Source organism: Schistocerca cancellata, chromosome 10, assembly GCF_023864275.1.
Source record: "Schistocerca cancellata isolate TAMUIC-IGC-003103 chromosome 10, iqSchCanc2.1, whole genome shotgun sequence".
Lineage (NCBI taxonomy): Eukaryota > Metazoa > Arthropoda > Insecta > Orthoptera > Acrididae > Schistocerca > Schistocerca cancellata.
Window position 1 is genome coordinate 36,317,117 of NC_064635.1, and position 17,961 is coordinate 36,335,077.

Consider the following 17,961-nt stretch of genomic DNA (forward strand, 5'->3'; position numbering starts at 1 on the left):
GAAAATGCATTTTCTTACGATGTTACCGAATTTTCGACATGCGGGAAACTTTTTTGTAATTGACGTTAGATAAGCACATTATGAGAACGAAATATCAGAGGAGATGACAGTTGCCTCTACTCCAAAGCGGAACTCTGACAGAGTTTTCCGACACGAAATAATTTTGGTCAAATATGACACACAAGTTTAATATAATCCATTATGGAGTCGAGGTAGCAGTTGTCGTTATACTGGTTATAACTGTTAGCATTCAACCGCGATTCTTATACATGTATTTTAACAACGCGTTTCAAGAGGCATCATCGGGTTGTAAAATCTGTCATGAAATTAAACGGACTAAAAAGACAAAATACCACCACAAATAGTTGGGAAGTCCATAGAGTAAAACAGAATTAAAAGTATATTGGACTGTGGGTCCTCGTCTTACACTGAAGTTGTTGACACCAGTCGATGGCCGTCCCACAGCTACCAGATATGCTGTCGCACTGTGCCGGCTCGGGAGCTGTTGTGGACTGACGTGCCTAGGTGTTGTGGCGTGGTTACAGCCGTGTGCTTGACGGTAACGCTGTGCTATTGGGCGCCTGATTTCCTTACTGCATTGGTCTGCCATCGTTAGCCTCTCGCAACTCCGTCTGTGACATGCTACAAGTTTAAAGTCGCATACCTGCCCTAAAATAATTCTAAAAACCCGCTAAAAAATCTCATTTCTATAAAATTATCTTGTGCATTTAGAATATTGCTTTGTTTCTTTTCATGGATAGCTATCTCGAATTCCTCTAGTAAATCAAGTTTCCTCCCTTTCTTTCCTACATGCAGTATTTCTACGTTATGTTCTATGCTATTAAGGGGATGGCCTGTTTCATATATATGGTTCGTAACATCTGATTTGTCATAATTTCCTAACCTGAACGCATCTTTATGTTCTTTATACCGGATCGCGAATTATCTTCCGGTCTGCCCTATATATTTTGCATCACAAGTTCTGCACTGAATCTTATAAACTTCCGATCTTTCAAACTTATTTCTCTTCTCGCCAATATCGTGCTTAAGGCTATACCTCACTAGGTTATTAGTCTGAAAAGCTATTTTAACATCGTATGGCTTAAAAATATTTGCTGTCTTTTGTGAGACTGTTCCGTAGTATGGAATCGTGATAATTTTCACTTTCTCTCCATCAGGTTTATTCTTTTTGCGCTTATTACTTTTCCGTAACAGTTTTTTATCCATATCTATTCTATAGCCGTTATTCATCGCTATTCTCTTAACGTTATTAATTTCAGTTCCCCTATCTTTTTCAGTCTTAGGTATATTGACTGTCCTATGCACGAGACTACGGAAAGCAGCTTCTTTATAAGCCTGCGGATGGCATGAATCATTCGGGATCACGGCATCAGTCGCATACGATGTCAAAATAGCTTTTCAGACTAATAAACTAGTAAGGTATAGCCTTAAGCATGATATTGGCGAGAAGAGAAATAAGTTTGAAAGATCGGAAGTTTATAAGATTCAGTGCAGAGCTTGTGATGCAAAATATATAGGGCAGACAGGAAGATCATTCGCGATCCGGTATAAAGAACATAAAGATGCGTTCAGGTTAGGAAATTATGACAAATCAGCTGTTGCGAACCATATATATGTAACAGGCCATCCCCTTAATAGCATAGAAGATAACGTAGAAATACTGCATGTAGAAAAGAAAGGGAGGAAACTTGATTTACTAGAGGAATTCGAGATAGCTATCCATGAAAAGAAACAAAGCAATATTCTAAATGCACAAGATAATTTTATAGAAATGAGATTTTTTAGCGGGTTTTTAGAATTATTTTAGGGCAGGTATGCGACTTTAAACTTGTAGCATGTCACAGACGGAGTTGCGAGAGGCTAACGATGGCAGACCAATGCAGTAAGGAAATCAGGCGCCCAATAGCATAGCGTTACCGTCAAGCACACGGCTGTAACCACGCCACAACACCTAGGCACGTCAGTCCACAACAGCTCCCGAGCCGGCACAGTGCGACAGCATATCTGGTAGCTGTGGGACGGCCATTGACTTGTGTCAACAACTTCAGTGTAAGACGAGGACCCACAGTCCAATATACTTTTAATTCTGTTTTACTCTATGGACTTCCCAACTATATGTGATGGTATTTTGTCTTTTTAGCCCGTTTAATTTCATGACATAGATTTTACAACCTGATGATGGGAGCATTGTCTCTTGAAACGTGTTGTTAAAATACATGTATAAGAATAGCGGTTGAATGCTAACAGTGATAACCATGACACACAAAGCTCTGCTCGACTGTCAAGCGCGTAATCGGTCTCCCGTGTGGTTCGTTACGAGAAACAGATCGTTAGGTTTGTAACAAACCAGTTAGTAATTCTTCTGATGCACCTACTCATTTCTGATATAATATTTATGCCGTGAAAAGACATCGCGCTGAACATCCGAAAGCGTGAGTGACACAGTTATCTTGGTGTATACCTAAGTCTTCTCTCTCGCACACCAGTCTGGAAACTTAGGTCTGCTAAATAACAAAAATTAACTTAAGGGGGGGGGGGGGGGGATAGAACGTCAAACGGGCCGACTTGGAGCAGGAGAGGCACCACAGTACATTTTAATTTCACTGTCTATACTTTTACAAATAAATTCATAAAACTTTGAAAGCATGATCAGGAAGGATTCAGGATTCATACTCATAGCACTGGAAGCTCAAAAACGTAACAAAATACATTTTTTACATGTCAAATTTCATCATTTTTTCCACTTACTGCTGGCTGCATTTGTTGCTATAGGTACACTTTCCTAAGTAAGAGAGATTCTTCAATGAATTTTGCACAGCATACAAACTGTAGTTACATGTGTATGAAACTCTAGAGTTTATTTAATTCATTAAAAAATTAATGAACTGTTGCATTTTAAACATGGTTAGAAAAAACTCAAATTTTATAGTTAATTATCTCAATTTTTAACACAGTTTTTCATAGATTTGGAAAATTCTAGAGTTTCATACACCTGTAAGTACTGGAAGTATACTGTGCAAAATTCATCGAAGAATCTCTCTCACTTAGGAAGAAAAGTGTACCTACAGAAACGAATGCAGCCAGTAGTAAGTGAAAAAATGATAAAACTTCACATGTAAAAAAAAGGTATTTTGCTACGTTTTTGAACTTCCACTCCTATGAGTGTGAGTCCTCAATCCTTCCTGGTCCTGCTGACAGTTTTATGAATTTATTTGTAAAAGTATAGACAGTAGAAAATAAAATGTCCTGTGGTGCCTCTCCTGCTCCAAGTCGGCCCGTTTGACGTCCTACCCCCCTTAACAAACACTGTTTTTGGCCTTGTTTCACAATTTTACTATTAATGTTATTGCACATCCTAGGTTTCGGGTTATAAGCCCAAGTAATATACTTGAAAATGAGCTTATAACCTGAAACTTAGGTGGTGCAATAACGTTAATAATAACCTTGTAAAACAGTCAAAAACAGTGTGGGTTTAGTTAAGTTACAATGTTTCGCCAGAAACCCACAGTTGATTCAATTAAAACAAAAAAAATGTTCCAATTTTCACTTAGTTTTAAAGGTCGCCCCCGTTTCTTTCATGATTTTCTCGAAGGAAGTTCGCCAGGCAAATAATGGTTTTATTGTTTAATCGGTATAAACTTAGACAGTTATTCTCTTCAGTATGTCTGCTACGTACATCTTTTTTGCCTTCTAAGCAAAATAAATTCTGCCATTACTACCAAAAAGTCGGTAAAACTTAATCACAACAGAACTTACTCAGCTCGAAGTTTGCTTCAGAGCTCACTTCAAAAAACGGGTATGTTCTCCGCGTGTGAGAATCTCCTCTAGTTTATTCACACGAAATCGGAGAATGTTCCTTGTTTTGAGCAAATTCCCCCACGCTTTTACTCACACTGAGAACGTTTTCGGTTCAACAAAATTCTCCGTCTCGCTTTATTCATGTGAACCTGAAAACGTTCTTCGAAGTTTCCAGTATAAAGTATGTTCCCTGTTTTATTCATACGCCCCCATAATTATGCAGCGATACTTGAAATAGTAAAAAGTAGATCATAAAGTGTAGGTAAGCCAAACGACTGATTCGGAGCATCAGTAATAGCGGTTACGGTTATTTATATTAGTTACTTTTAGCAGTTATTTGCAACTGTCAGTTATTTTTACTGCCGAAATAACTAAGTAGGTGGAAGTTATCAGTTTAGTTTATCAGTACAATTAAAATTGCGGAGATGGCGGTCTGGCAGGAATGTCAGCTGAATCGTGTTGTAGTCTTACCTAACTGCCTGCCTGTTACATTTTAGATGAAGTTTGCACGGTTATCGGCGTTTCATGTTTCATGTACGTGGTTTATGGGTCGCTATTAGAAATGTAATTCTCGAGTCTGCTACAGAAAGTATACCAAATTTTTCCACGGCACCATTAAAAGTGAGATGCTAACGACGGGCTTTTGCAGGCATGAACTAACATGTAAGCTGAATACTACAGGCAAAAGCTTAATTGCTGATGCTGTCCAATTGTTGCAAATAAGTGACGGCCACTAAAAACAACACGAAAATAAACGTAACGTGACAGATTCTTTTACTCCAGTACAAGACATTACATTTGAAAAATTTGAGAGTATTGTAATACAATTTTGTGTGTGAGATGGAAAACTGCTAGATTTCTGCAAAATTTCTTCAGCTACAGACAGGGTCTAAATAAATATATTACTGTGAGAATGACTAATTACATTTCTCCAAGCCTTCTGAGTGTAGTGTATCTCTTACGTTCAGCATTATTTATAACACGATATCAAAACGCGCTAAAAAGTATAAAATAATTTCTTATAGCCCCATGCAGATTCTTAACGCAACAAAGATAGTCCTGGAAATATGTTCTTGTGAATTTTTAATAGCTGTGACAACAGTTGTAAAAATACACTCCTGGAAATTGAAATAAGAACACCGTGAATTCATTGTCCCAGGAAGGGGAAACTTTATTGACACATTCCTGGGGTCAGATACATCACATGATCACACTGACAGAACCACAGGCACATAGACACAGGCAACAGAGCATGCACAATGTCGGCACTAGTACAGTGTATATCCACCTTTCGCAGCAATGCAGGCTGCTATTCTCCCATGGAGACGATCGTAGAGATGCTGGATGTAGTCCTGTGGAACGGCTTGCCATGCCATTTCCACCTGGCGCCTCAGTTGGACCAGCGTTCGTGCTGGACGTGCAGACCGCGTGAGACGACGCTTCATCCAGTCCCAAACATGCTCAATGGGGGACAGATCCGGAGATCTTGCTGGCCAGGGTAGTTGACTTACACCTTCTAGAGCACGTTGGGTGGCACGGGATACATGCGGACGTGCATTGTCCTGTTGGAACAGCAAGTTCCCTTGCCGGTCTAGGAATGGTAGAACGATGGGTTCGATGACGGTTTGGATGTACCGTGCACTATTCAGTGTCCCCTCGACGATCACCAGTGGTGTACGGCCAGTGTAGGAGATCGCTCCCCACACCATGATGCCGGGTGTTGGCCCTGTGTGCCTCGGTCGTATGCAGTCCTGATTGTGGCGCTCACCTGCACGGCGCCAAACACGCATACGACCATCATTGGCACCAAGGCAGAAGCGACTCTCATCGCTGAAGACGACACGTCTCCATTCGTCCCTCCATTCACGCCTGTCGCGACACCACTGGAGGCGGGCTGCACGATGTTGGGGCGTGAGCGGAAGACGGCCTAACGGTGTGCGGGACCGTAGCCCAGCTTCATGGAGACGGTTGCGAATGGTCCTCGCCGATACCCCAGGAGCAACAGTGTCCCTAATTTGCTGGGAAGTGGCGGTGCGGTCCCCTACGGCACTGCGTAGGATCCTACGGTCTTGGCGTGCATCCGTGCGTCGCTGCGGCCCGGTCCCAGGTCGACGGGCACGTGCACCTTCCGCCGACCACTGGCGACAACATCGATGTACTGTGGAGACCTCACGCCCTACGTGTTGAGCAATTCGGCGGTACGTCCACCCGGCCTCCCGCATGCCCACTATACGCCCTCGCTCAAAGTCCGTCAACTGCACATACGGTTCACGTCCACGCTGTCGCGGCATGCTACCAGTGTTAAAGACTGCGATGGAGCTCCGTATGCCACGGCAAACTGGCTGACACTGACGGCGGCGGTGCACAAATGCTGCGCAGCTAGCGCCATTCGACGGCCAACACCGCGGTTCCTGGTGTGTCCGCTGTGCCGTGCGTGTGATCATTGCTTGTACAGCCCTCTCGCAGTGTCCGGAGCAAGTATGGTGGGTCTGACACACCGGTGTCAATGTGTTCTTTTTTCCATTTCCAGGAGTGTAAAACGAAAAATGTAGTGCTCATGTAATACAGAACTAATGCATGAAAGTTCACCTAAGTCAATGACAATGTTATTGCAATGCAAATGATATAAACTGTTACGTGATGTTTCTCAACAACAGCTATCCTCTATGCTCCTTTCTATTAGCTATTGAATGCACCCCATGTTTTTCGTTTTAAATTTTACAAATATTGTTATAGCTATAAAAATTCACAAGCACAAATTTTCATGACTGTATGTACAGGGTTGTGAATGTGTATGGGGATATCAGAAATTATTTTATACTTTAGTCCGTTTTAAAAGGGTGTTACATTAAAAACCTTTTTATTTAATTAATTGTTTCCTGTTTCTCAGTCTTGGACGTGTGAATTTTTCCATTCGGTTTAAAACATTTTAATGAGTTTACAACACAAACATTTGACAAATTTCAGGTTTATTTCCGTTTATCTCCATCTAAGTCAACTAATATACTGCTTTCTCCTACGTACATTTCGCGAAAAGACTATGAAGGTAAAAATTAGAGACATTTCAGTTTACACGGAGGCTAACCATTCTCACTGCAAAACTTTCACGACTGGAACAAGAAAACGGGGAAATAGCAGTGGTACACAAACTACCCTTTGCCGCACACCAAAAGGAAAACAGAGTTAAATTGCACTGTCATCTGGTTCTCGGCTGTGTTGAAACTTTCAGGTCTCTCCCTCATCGGGAAGTTAATTCGAAATCAATTTGTACTAAAAATCAGACAGAAATACAAAGTACCCTCAGCCACACACCAGACCTGAAAGTGGGTTAACATTGCGCTGTCATCCGGTAGAAGTACGAAAAGTCTTGTTTTACTCTGACATCTGTATACTCTGGAAGTATAATCGTCTGCTAATACCCACTGATATCCGGGACACAGTTACCAACTTCAACTTGACCTGTACTGGAAGTCCGTAACTCCCCGTGAAAATGAACTGTGAGCGAAAGATCGGTCGTAGAACAATAACTGAAGCGTATACTCATCTAGTGACGGTTATTACCATACATGTCGCGCAGTCCGGTAACACATCCCAAAGATCAAGTCAGAAAGCTTAAATCCAGGAAGGTAAAAACATCATATTGTGTAGATAATACTGTTCCACACATTTTGCCCAATGGTAAAGACAGCACTCCAGCTTAGAGATAGAGTGGAATATATAACATTACTTGCAAATGTGGCAAATTCTGTACAGGTCAGTTTCGCAGGACAATATACATGCGCTTGAAGGAACGCCACAGAACTTGGAAATTTAGAAAAAGAGACTCTACTTCTGCAGACCACCAGCTTAAACAGTCCCATAGATACAAGGCGAAACATGAAGTATTACATCGCATCAGTAGAGGAAGGAAGATGATCTATCTTGAAGTAACAGAAATTAGCAAACACGTGTCCATCATCTCAAGCTTAGCACTGAATGACCAGACACAGTTCCCTTACTCGCCACTTTGAACTGCAGATGCTGCACATAATTCCATCCAGGCCATTTTGTAAATCACCCCTCCTATTTAGATGCTCCATTTTCCTTTACGTCAGTTACTACAACGTCTCTTGTTGTGTTAAAAAATTTTACTTTGTATAATCACAACGCGTCACCCACCTGCTTAATATCAATATTATACCGCATTTCTTTGTAATTTAGAATGTATTAAAGAAAAGATAATTTTTTCAGCCGTATCTTTGGAATATATCACCGAACTTTATTGTTCAATTATTTTCTCCTATGTACAGCTGTTGTAATTAGTCTATAGCTTATTAGTTTATATGGCACATATTTTATCTTACTTAAATAATCTTACATCGCTTTTACACTGAAGCCCATCTTTATTCTTCCTAAATCTAACGTTAACATTTTTCGTTCTGAAAACGGACTTGCTCTGTAGATGCAGTAGTTAAAAATCTTCGATCCAACAAAATTTCACTGTACTGTATACGAGGGTGAGTCAAATGAAAACAAATGTGTAATAACAAATCGAAATTTCGCGCCGTTATCCTGTAAGTTGGTAAGTGTGCTACAAACAGCGTGCAGAATGGCCTGTAGGTGGCAGCATAGTGCAGACGCACACATACCGGCGCAGTATCAGTATAAAGATGGCCGCCCCACTTGCGACTTACACCAGGGCAGAACAGCGTTCTGTTATTCGGTTTTTGCGTAGTGGAGGTGTTCAAAAATGGTTCAAATGGCTCTGAGCACTATGGGACTCAACTGCTGAGGTCATTAGTCCCCTAGAACTTAGAACTACTTAAACCTAACTAACCTAAGGACATCACAAATATCCATGCCCGAAGCAGGATTCGAACCTGCGACCATAGCGGTCTTGCGGTTCCAGACTGCAGCGCCTTTAACCGCACGGCCACTTCGGCCGGCGGAGGTGTGAAACCTCAATTCATTGACGAATGAAGGTTCAGTATGGCGATGCATGTTTGTCACAGCAGCAAGTCAACGAATGGAGTAGGAAGTTCGCAAATTGTGTGACTTCAGTGGAAGATGCTCCTCGTCCAGGTCAGGCACAAAGAGTTGTGACTGCACAGAACACTACAGCAGCTGAAGCCATAGTGAAGGAAAACCGCCGAGTGACACTGAATGACATTGCAGCATGTTTACAGATTAGTCATGGGTCAGTACACCACATTGTGCATGATGTGCTCCAGTTTCACAAAGTGTCTGCAAGATGAGTGCCACGGCAGCTGACTCCTGAAATGAGAGAACAACGTGTTGATGCTTGTGAAGAACTTCTTCGCCGCCTTGAACGAGAAGGTGATGGCTTCCCTGCAAGAATCGTTACTGGGGACGAAACCTGGGTTAACTCCCATTTTGAGTGTCTTCCTCGTCCACTCTACTTACCAGATCTTGCCCCAAGTGATTTCCATATGTTTGGACCACTCAAAGACGCAATGGGAGGAAAGAAGTTCCATTCTTATGAAGAGGTACGCCACGCGGTGCATGAGTGGTTGCACGGACTACCAAAAGAATTTATTTCTAAAGGAATTTATGCACTTTGTAGGCGCTGGAGAACTTGCATTGAGCGTTGGGGAGATTATGTTGACAAGTGATACAGTTTTGTACCACTTCTGCACAATAAATAATATTTAAAAAAATATTTGTTTTCAGTTGACTCACTCTCGTACTTCTCCTGATACCTGATAATGCGTAACATCCGAAAACCTTTTCGTGAAATAAATAATAAATATTATAAAAGATTAACCAGAGTAGTCTTTTTCATTCATAATATAAGAAATATTCTACCAGCAACCGACAGGACAGTCAGTCGAAGCAAGTACAATTATGAAACATGTCTTACGCTCAAGAATTATGACGTTTTTGGAGAATGAAAATCCCCTCCATAAAAATCAACGTGGATTGCGCAAACACAGATCCTGCGAAACTTGGCTCGTTTTGTTCCTCCACGAGATCCACAGCGTAGTGGACAGCGGCGCTCAGCTTGATGCTGTGTTCCTCGATTTCAGAGACGCATTTGACACAATCCCGCACTGCTGTTCAATGAAAAAAATATGAGCTTACGGAGTATCGGAGCAGATTTGTGACTGGATTCCAGATTTCCTTGCGGATAGAACTCAACACGTCGCTCTTAACGGAACAAAGTCGACAGGCGTAAAAGTAATATCCGAAGTACGATAGGGAAGTGTGATAGGACCGTTCCTGTTTACAGTATATACAGGGTTATTACAAATGATTGAAGCGATTTCACAGCTCTACAATAACTTTATTATTTGAGATATTTTCAAAATGCTTTGCACACACATACAAAAACTCAAAAAGTTTTTTTAGGCATTCACAAATGTTCGATATGTGCCCCTTTAGTGATTCGGCAGACATCAAGCCGATAATCAAGTTCCTCCCACACTCGGCGCAGCATGTCCCCATCAATGAGTTCGAAAGCATCGTTGATGCGAGCTCGCAGTTGTGGCACGTTTCTTGGTAGAGGAGGTTTAAACACTGAATCTTTCACATCACTATGCGTGAAACTTGCCCGCACGCGTTCAACCGTTTCTTCGCTCACTGCAGGCCGACCCGTTGATTTCCCCTTACAGAGGCATCCAGAAGCTTTAAACTGCGCATACCATCGCCGAATGGAGTTAGCAGTTGGTGGATCTTTGTTGAACTTCGTCCTGAAGTGTCGTTGCACTGTTATGACTGACTGATGTGAGTGCATTTCAAGCACGACATACGCTTTCTCGGCTCCTGTCGCCATTTTGTCTCACTGCGCTCTCGAGCGCTCGGACGGCAGAAACCTGAAGTGCGGCTTCAGCCGAACAAAACTTTATGAGTTTTTCTACGTATCTGTAGTGCGTCGTGACCATATGTCAATGAATGGAGCTACAGTGAATTTATGAAATCGCTTCAATCATTTGTAATAGCCCTGTATAAATTATCTAGTAGAAAGCGTCGGATGCTCTTCAAGGCTGTTCGCAGTTGTCTATAACAAAGTAGGAACGCCAGAAGATAGTAAGAATCTGCAGAAATACCTGGAGAGAATTGATGATTGGTGCAGGGTCTGGCAGTTGACCCTGAACGTAAATTAATGGAACATACTGTGCATACATGGGAAAATGCAAACTCAAATATAGGTAATGCGGTAGTAGGTTTGTAAGGTAGCAGATTTTGCACCTTATATGATGCTAAATCAGTACTAATACACCGAATACACAGAAATAGCCATTTAACGAAACGAGAAAATTGGCCCACGGGTAGGAGGGAATGGACACAGAAAAGGAAGTTGTGTGTGTCATGTCAGACTAACGAGATGGCCGCAGAGGTTGCAATTAGTGATGGGGAGCTCGTGAATGAGTCGTTCAAATGAACGCTTCACTCCAGTGAAGTGTGAACTAACCACTCAATTTCAATGAACTGGTACTTCAAACTCTTCACAGATAACACACTCCACACTTTTTTCTAGTTCACTCACTCTCTTCCCCTCTCCCTCATCCCATTACATCGGCGCTACGTCACTCATTCTCCCTTCACTTCAGTTCCCCCTCTACTGCCTGTCGACGAATCGCGCGGCGTTTGTGGGAAACGATAGGTTTGGGTGGTATTTTGGAGGTGAGGGGCGAGGGGAAGGCAGCGTCAGCTGCTTCCTGCAGTGCTGACATCTTTACCCGTGACTATTTGTGCAGTTCAGTTATACTTCGCGTCTACCGGTAGCCTACCGTTGGCAGCGCTTGCGGACAAATGAATGTTACAGATACAAACGATGAGGCTGGCTGTGTGAGCACGCACAGCCAACATGTTAATAACACTGAAATCGTACCAATGACTACAGGTGACAGTTTACGTTTTGAATCTGGAGGGTTATTATTCTCAACAAAAATAAATCTACAGGAAAACTTCTGAATTATTACTTAAAGTAGATATATAGACTTTGTGACAGTGGTAAACATACACATTCTATTTTGGATTAAATTTTAAAAGGAACATAAAATTGGACTGCATTTCGTTGGTAGCCCTTGTTTTCAGTCCATGAATACAACAAATAATGTTTCACTTAGCAGATAAAGACTGTTTTGGGCGCTTCATGAGAAAATGTTGAGCAAGATTAAATGTAATACTTTCTTTATATGTGACAGGCTTCTCTGTTTATCTTTCCTTTGTCCCCTTCGACCATACTCTATTTAAGTTAGCTCAGACGTTGTAAGAGCGTAAAACGTTGCGTGCACGTTACTCCATAGTTCGGCCATCTGTTGGTAAAATTGTGAAGTATTACGAAGCTTTATTGTACGAGCGAGGCGAAGCGAGCGTAGCCGCAGCTGAGCGGCGAACTGGGCAACTTCGCCAGGCTTCCGTACTTCATGAATGAACTACTTCATTTGAACGCTTCACGGCAAAGAGTGAAATGAATGAAGTAGTTCACGGGAATGAACGAGTTCGACCCATCTCTAGTTGCAACACAGCCGGACCCCTTTGTCGGCTGGCGCTTAAGGCCACCAAAGACGCTGGGAGAGTCTGGGCCATCACAACAAGAAGTGAGAAGGAGCTACATGCGAAAGAGAGAGAGACGATTTCGCGCCACAATGGAAAATTTGCGGAAGACTGTGACGGGATTTGCGCAGAGCGCGTAGAGATACACATTAAAAGTTTGGCGGCAACAGTAACCGCGGGAGAATTCTGTGTCGTGGTTGGGTGCAAACGCGCACGGATACATGGAAGTCTGTATCGTGATGGCTACCAACGCGCACGGATCCCTGCGGCGAAGAATGGCCAAGTCTGCAAAAATCTGAAGGAGGGCTCTGGGGTCGGGACTGGAGCGGAGCAGTCGCGGTGTCTGGCTGCCCTGCTTGGAGAGCGTGGGGAGAAGTAGGTGGAGAAATTACCGGCATTGAGTCCAGTGGTTACTCTCCAAGTCTGAATAGTGTAGAGCATACGACTCCACACACGTAGCGTTATCTGTTCCTCTGATAAGAGAGACAGATTTGTACTAACTTGTGGTGTTCATACGCAATCTGAAGTGTATCTTTGCTGCCGCGCACTTGAGTCGACCAACTACTCCTGGCATATGTGCAAGTAGCTTGAGTATTGACTCGTGACGGACACCGCAATTGGACACTTACGTACAGGAGTTTACGGACGCAAATCACGTCCACGTTTGAGATACAAGCCAAGCTCGCTCACGGGAAAGACGGAATCACGACATTGGCTGGGCCGACCGCCGTAATCATCACGGAGTATTACGGTGATATTAGCAATCATCAGCCAAAGTAGGTCACTGTAATTCTAAATGTGTTCGTATTCCACAAGCTCTTTGACTGTCGCTCTCTGAGTCTGTGTCCATTCAGGGAGAACTTCACTAGAATCACTTGCGGGTTCAGTGTTGACTTAAGGAGTTAGGAAAAAAGGATACATTGTGCCAGTGATAGACTAGTTAGGTTAGCGAGTGTATTGGATTGTCATGTTAGGCTAGAAATATTGCTCATCCTGTTTTCTGAATAAATCTTAATTTGGTACCATATACTAATCACCGTATTATTGGTTTCATAGCTAGCAATCACCTTATTTTTGTTTAATAATTAGAGTGTAATGATAATTTCGATGCAAACAATACTGGGGGCATAACCGCGCGTTTAAACAGAGCCAACTTAAGTCAGATAGCAATTCAAGGTCAACTAAGACTACCAGTACATATGTTTCAATATATCGATAATAAAAAAAAACCGTACGTTGCATGTTTAATAATGAATAAAAAAAACAGGAGCACGGATAAGCTACTACGAACAGAAAGGTGAACGCATTATTGTAGCCAAGGTAGACACGAAGCATTAGCCTGCTGCAGTAGTACAAGTATGTACCCCAACTAGCTCCGCAGATGACGAAGAGATTCAAGAAATGTACCATGAGAAAAAAGAAATTATTCAGATACAGGAAGAAAAATTTAATAGCCATGGGGGAACTAGAATTCGATAGTAGGAAAAGGAGAAGGAAAAGTAGTAGGTGAATATCGCCTGGTTTAAGGAATAAAAGAGGAAGCCGCCTAGTAGAATTTTGCACAGAGCATAACTTAATCATAGCTAACACTTGGTTTAAGAATTATGAAAGAAGGTTGTATACGTGGAAGAGGCCTGGAGATACTGAAAGATTTCAGATAGGTTGTATCATGGTAAGACAGAGATTTAGGAACCAGTTTTTAAGTTGTACGACATTTCCAGGGTCAGATATGGACACTGACCAAAATCTATTGGTTATGAACTGTAGAGTAAAACTGAAGAAACTGCAAAAAGGTGGGAATTTAAGGAGTTGAGACCTGGATAAACTGACAGAACCAGACGTTGCAGAGAGTTTCAGAGAGAGCATTAGAGAACTGTTGACAAGAACGGGGGAAAGAAACAAAGTAGAAGAAGAATAGGTAGCTTTGAGAGATGAAATAGTGAAGGCAGCAGTGGATCAAGTACGTAAAAAGACGAGAGCTAGTAGAAATCTTTGAATAACAGAAGATATTGAATGTAACTGATGAAAGGAGAAAATATAAGAATGCAGTAAATGAAGCAGGCAAAAAGGAATACAGACGTCCTAGAAATGAGATCGACAGGAAGAGCAAAATGGTTAAGCAGTGATGGCTACAGGACAAATATAAGGATGTAGAGACATATATCACTAGGGGTAGGATAGATATTGCCTACAGGAAAATCAAAGAGAACTTCCGAGAAAAGAGAACCACCTGTATGAATATCAAGAGGGCAGATGGAAAACCAGTCCTAAGCAAAGAAGGGAAAGCAGAAACGTGGAAGGAGTATATAGAGCGTCTATACATGGGCGGCATACTTCAGGGCAATATTATGGAGATGGAAAATGACGAAGATGAAGATGAAATGGGAGATATGATACTGCGTGAAGAGTTTGATTGAGCGCTGAAAGACCTACGTCGAAACAAGACCCCGGGAATAGAGAACATCTCATTAGAACTACTGACAGCCTTCGGAGAGCCAGTCCTGACAAAACTCTTCCATCTGTTAAGCAAGATGTATGAGACAGACGAAATACCCTGAGACTTCGAAAAGAATATAATAATTCCAATTCCACAGAAAGCAGGTGTTAACAGATGAGAAAATGACCGAACTATCAGTTTAATAAGCCACGGCTGCAAAATACTAGCACGATTTCTTTACAGACGAATGGAAAAACTGATATAAGCCGACCTCGGGGAAGATTCCGTAGAAATGTTGGAACACGTTAGGTAATACTGACCCTACGACTTATTTTAGATTAAGAAAAGGCAAACCTACGTTTCTAGCATTTGTAGACTTAGAGAAAGCTTTTGACAATGTTTACTGGAATACTCTCTTTCAAATTCTGAAGGTGGCAGGGGTAAAATACAGGGAGTGAAAGGCTATTTACAATTTGTACAGAAACCAGATGGCAGTTATAAGAGTCGAGGGACTTGAAAGGGAAGCAGTGGTTTGGAAGGGAGTGAGACAGAGTTGTAGCCTCTCCCTGATGCTATTCAATCTGTATACTGAGCAAGCAGTAAAGGAAACAAAAGAAAAATTCGGAGTAGGAATTAAAATCCATGGAGAAGAAATAAAAATTTTGAGATTTGTCGATGACATTGTAACTCTGTCAGAGACAGCAAAGGACCTGGAAGAGCAGTTGAAAGGAATGGACAGTGTCTTGAAAGGAGGATATAAGATGAAAACCAACAAAAGCGAAACAAGGATAATGGAATGTAATCGAATTAAATCGGGTGATGCTGAGGGAATTAGATTAGGAAATGAGACACTTAAAGTATTAAATGAGTTTTGCTATTTGGGGAGCAAAATAAGTGATGATGGTCGAAGTAGAGAGGATATAAAATGTAGACTGTCAATGGCAAGGAAAGCGTTTCTGAAGAAGAGAAATTTGTTAACATCGAGTATTGATTTAAATGTCAGAAGGTCGTTTGTGAAAGCACATGTTTGGAGTGTAGCCATGTATGGAAGTGAAACGTAGACGATAAATGGTTTAGGCAAGAAGAGACTAGAAGCTTTCGAAATGTGGTGCTAGAGAAGAATGCTAGAGATTAGATGGGTAGATCACATAACTAACGAGGAGGTATTGAATAGAATTGGAGAGGAGAGAAATTTGTGGCAAACCTTGACTAGAAGAAGGGATCGGTTGGTAGGGCATATTCTCAGGCATGAAGGTATCACCACTTTAGTATTGGAGGGCAATCACCAATTTAGTATTGGAGGGCAGCGTGGAGGGTAAAAATCGTAGAGGGAGACCAAAAGATGAATATACTAAACAGATTCAGAAGGATGTAGGTTGCAGTAGGTACTGGGAGATGGAGCTCGCACAGGATGGAGTACAATGGAAAGTTGCATCAAACCAGTCTCTGGACTGAAGACAACAAGAACAGGAAAAGAAGTCCACCACTGTACAACAGTTTTAATCTGCCAGGAAGTTTCATATCAGCGCACACTCCGCTGCAGAGTGAAAATCTCATTCTGGAAACATCCCCCAGGCAGTGGCTAAGCCATGTCTCCGCAATATCCTTTCTTTCAGGAGTGCTAGTTCTGCAAGCTTCGCGGGAGAGCTTCTGTAAAGTTTGGAAGGTAGGAGGCGAGGTACTGGCAGAAGTGAAGCTGTGAGGACGGGGCTTGAGTCGTGCTTCGGTAGCTCAGATGGTAGAGCACTTTCCCGCGAAAGGCAAAGGTGCCGAGTTCGAGTCTCGGTCGGGCACACAGTTTTAATCTGCCAGGAAGTTTCATATCAGCGCACACTCCGCTGCAGAGTGAAAATCTCATTCTGGAAACATCCCCCAGGCAGTGGCTAAGCCATGTCTCCGCAATATCCTTTCTTTCAGGAGTGCTAGTTCTGCAAGCTTCGCGGGAGAGCTTCTGTAAAGTTTGGAAGGTAGGAGGCGAGGTACTGGCAGAAGTGAAGCTGTGAGGACGGGGCGTGAGTCGTGCTTCGGTAGCTCAGATGGTAGAGCACTTTCCCGCGAAAGGCAAAGGTGCCGAGTTCGAGTCTCGGTCGGGCACACAGTTTTAATCTGCCAGGAAGTTTCATATCAGCGCACACTCCGCTGCAGAGTGAAAATCTCATTCTGGAAACATCCCCCAGGCAGTGGCTAAGCCATGTCTCCGCAATATCCTTTCTTTCAGGAGTGCTAGTTCTGCAAGCTTCGCGGGAGAGCTTCTGTAAAGTTTGGAAGGTAGGAGGCGAGGTACTGGCAGAAGTGAAGCTGTGAGGACGGGGCGTGAGTCGTGCTTCGGTAGCTCAGATGGTAGAGCACTTTCCCGCGAAAGGCAAAGGTGCCGAGTTCGAGTCTCGGTCGGGCACACAGTTTTAATCTGCCAGGAAGTTTCATATCAGCGCACACTCCGCTGCAGAGTGAAAATCTCATTCTGAAAACATCCCCCAGGCAGTGGCTAAGCCATGTCTCCGCAATATCCTTTCTTTCAGGAGTGCTAGTTCTGCAAGCTTCGCGGGAGAGCTTCTGTAAAGTTTGGAAGGTAGGAGGCGAGGTACTGGCAGAAGTGAAGCTGTGAGGACGGGGCGTGAGTCGTGCTTCGGTAGCTCAGATGGTAGAGCACTTTCCCGCGAAAGGCAAAGGTGCCGAGTTCGAGTCTCGGTCGGGCACACAGTTTTAATCTGCCAGGAAGTTTCATATCAGCGCACACTCCGCTGCAGAGTGAAAATCTCATTCTGGAAACATCCCCCAGGCAGTGGCTAAGCCATGTCTCCGCAATATCCTTTCTTTCAGGAGTGCTAGTTCTGCAAGCTTCGCGGGAGAGCTTCTGTAAAGTTTGGAAGGTAGGAGGCGAGGTACTGGCAGAAGTGAAGCTGTGAGGACGGGGCGTGAGTCGTGCTTCGGTAGCTCAGATGGTAGAGCACTTTCCCGCGAAAGGCAAAGGTGCCGAGTTCGAGTCTCGGTCGGGCACACAGTTTTAATCTGCCAGGAAGTTTCATATCAGCGCACACTCCGCTGCAGAGTGAAATTCTCATTCTGGAAACATCCCCCAGGCAGTGGCTAAGCCATGTCTCCGCAATATCCTTTCTTTCAGGAGTGCTAGTTCTGCAAGCTTCGCGGGAGAGCTTCTGTAAAGTTTGGAAGGTAGGAGGCGAGGTACTGGCAGAAGTGAAGCTGTG

The 17,961-nt window shown here is 42.9% G+C and overlaps 1 protein-coding gene across 1 annotated transcript in view; it reads right to left on the bottom strand.

Moving 5' to 3' along the window:
* The window catches only part of LOC126106746 (putative protein TPRXL), a gene marked incomplete at its 3' end in the record, with an annotated part of 154,690 nt that extends 141,974 nt beyond the window's left edge, over nucleotides 1-12,716 (bottom strand). The window contains exon 1 of the mRNA XM_049913120.1: nucleotides 12,711-12,716. Within this exon, the coding sequence (XP_049769077.1) occupies nucleotides 12,711-12,716 (6 nt within the window). The remainder of the gene's footprint in view (nucleotides 1-12,710) is intronic.
* Between the last annotated feature and the right edge of the window lie 5,245 nt (nucleotides 12,717-17,961).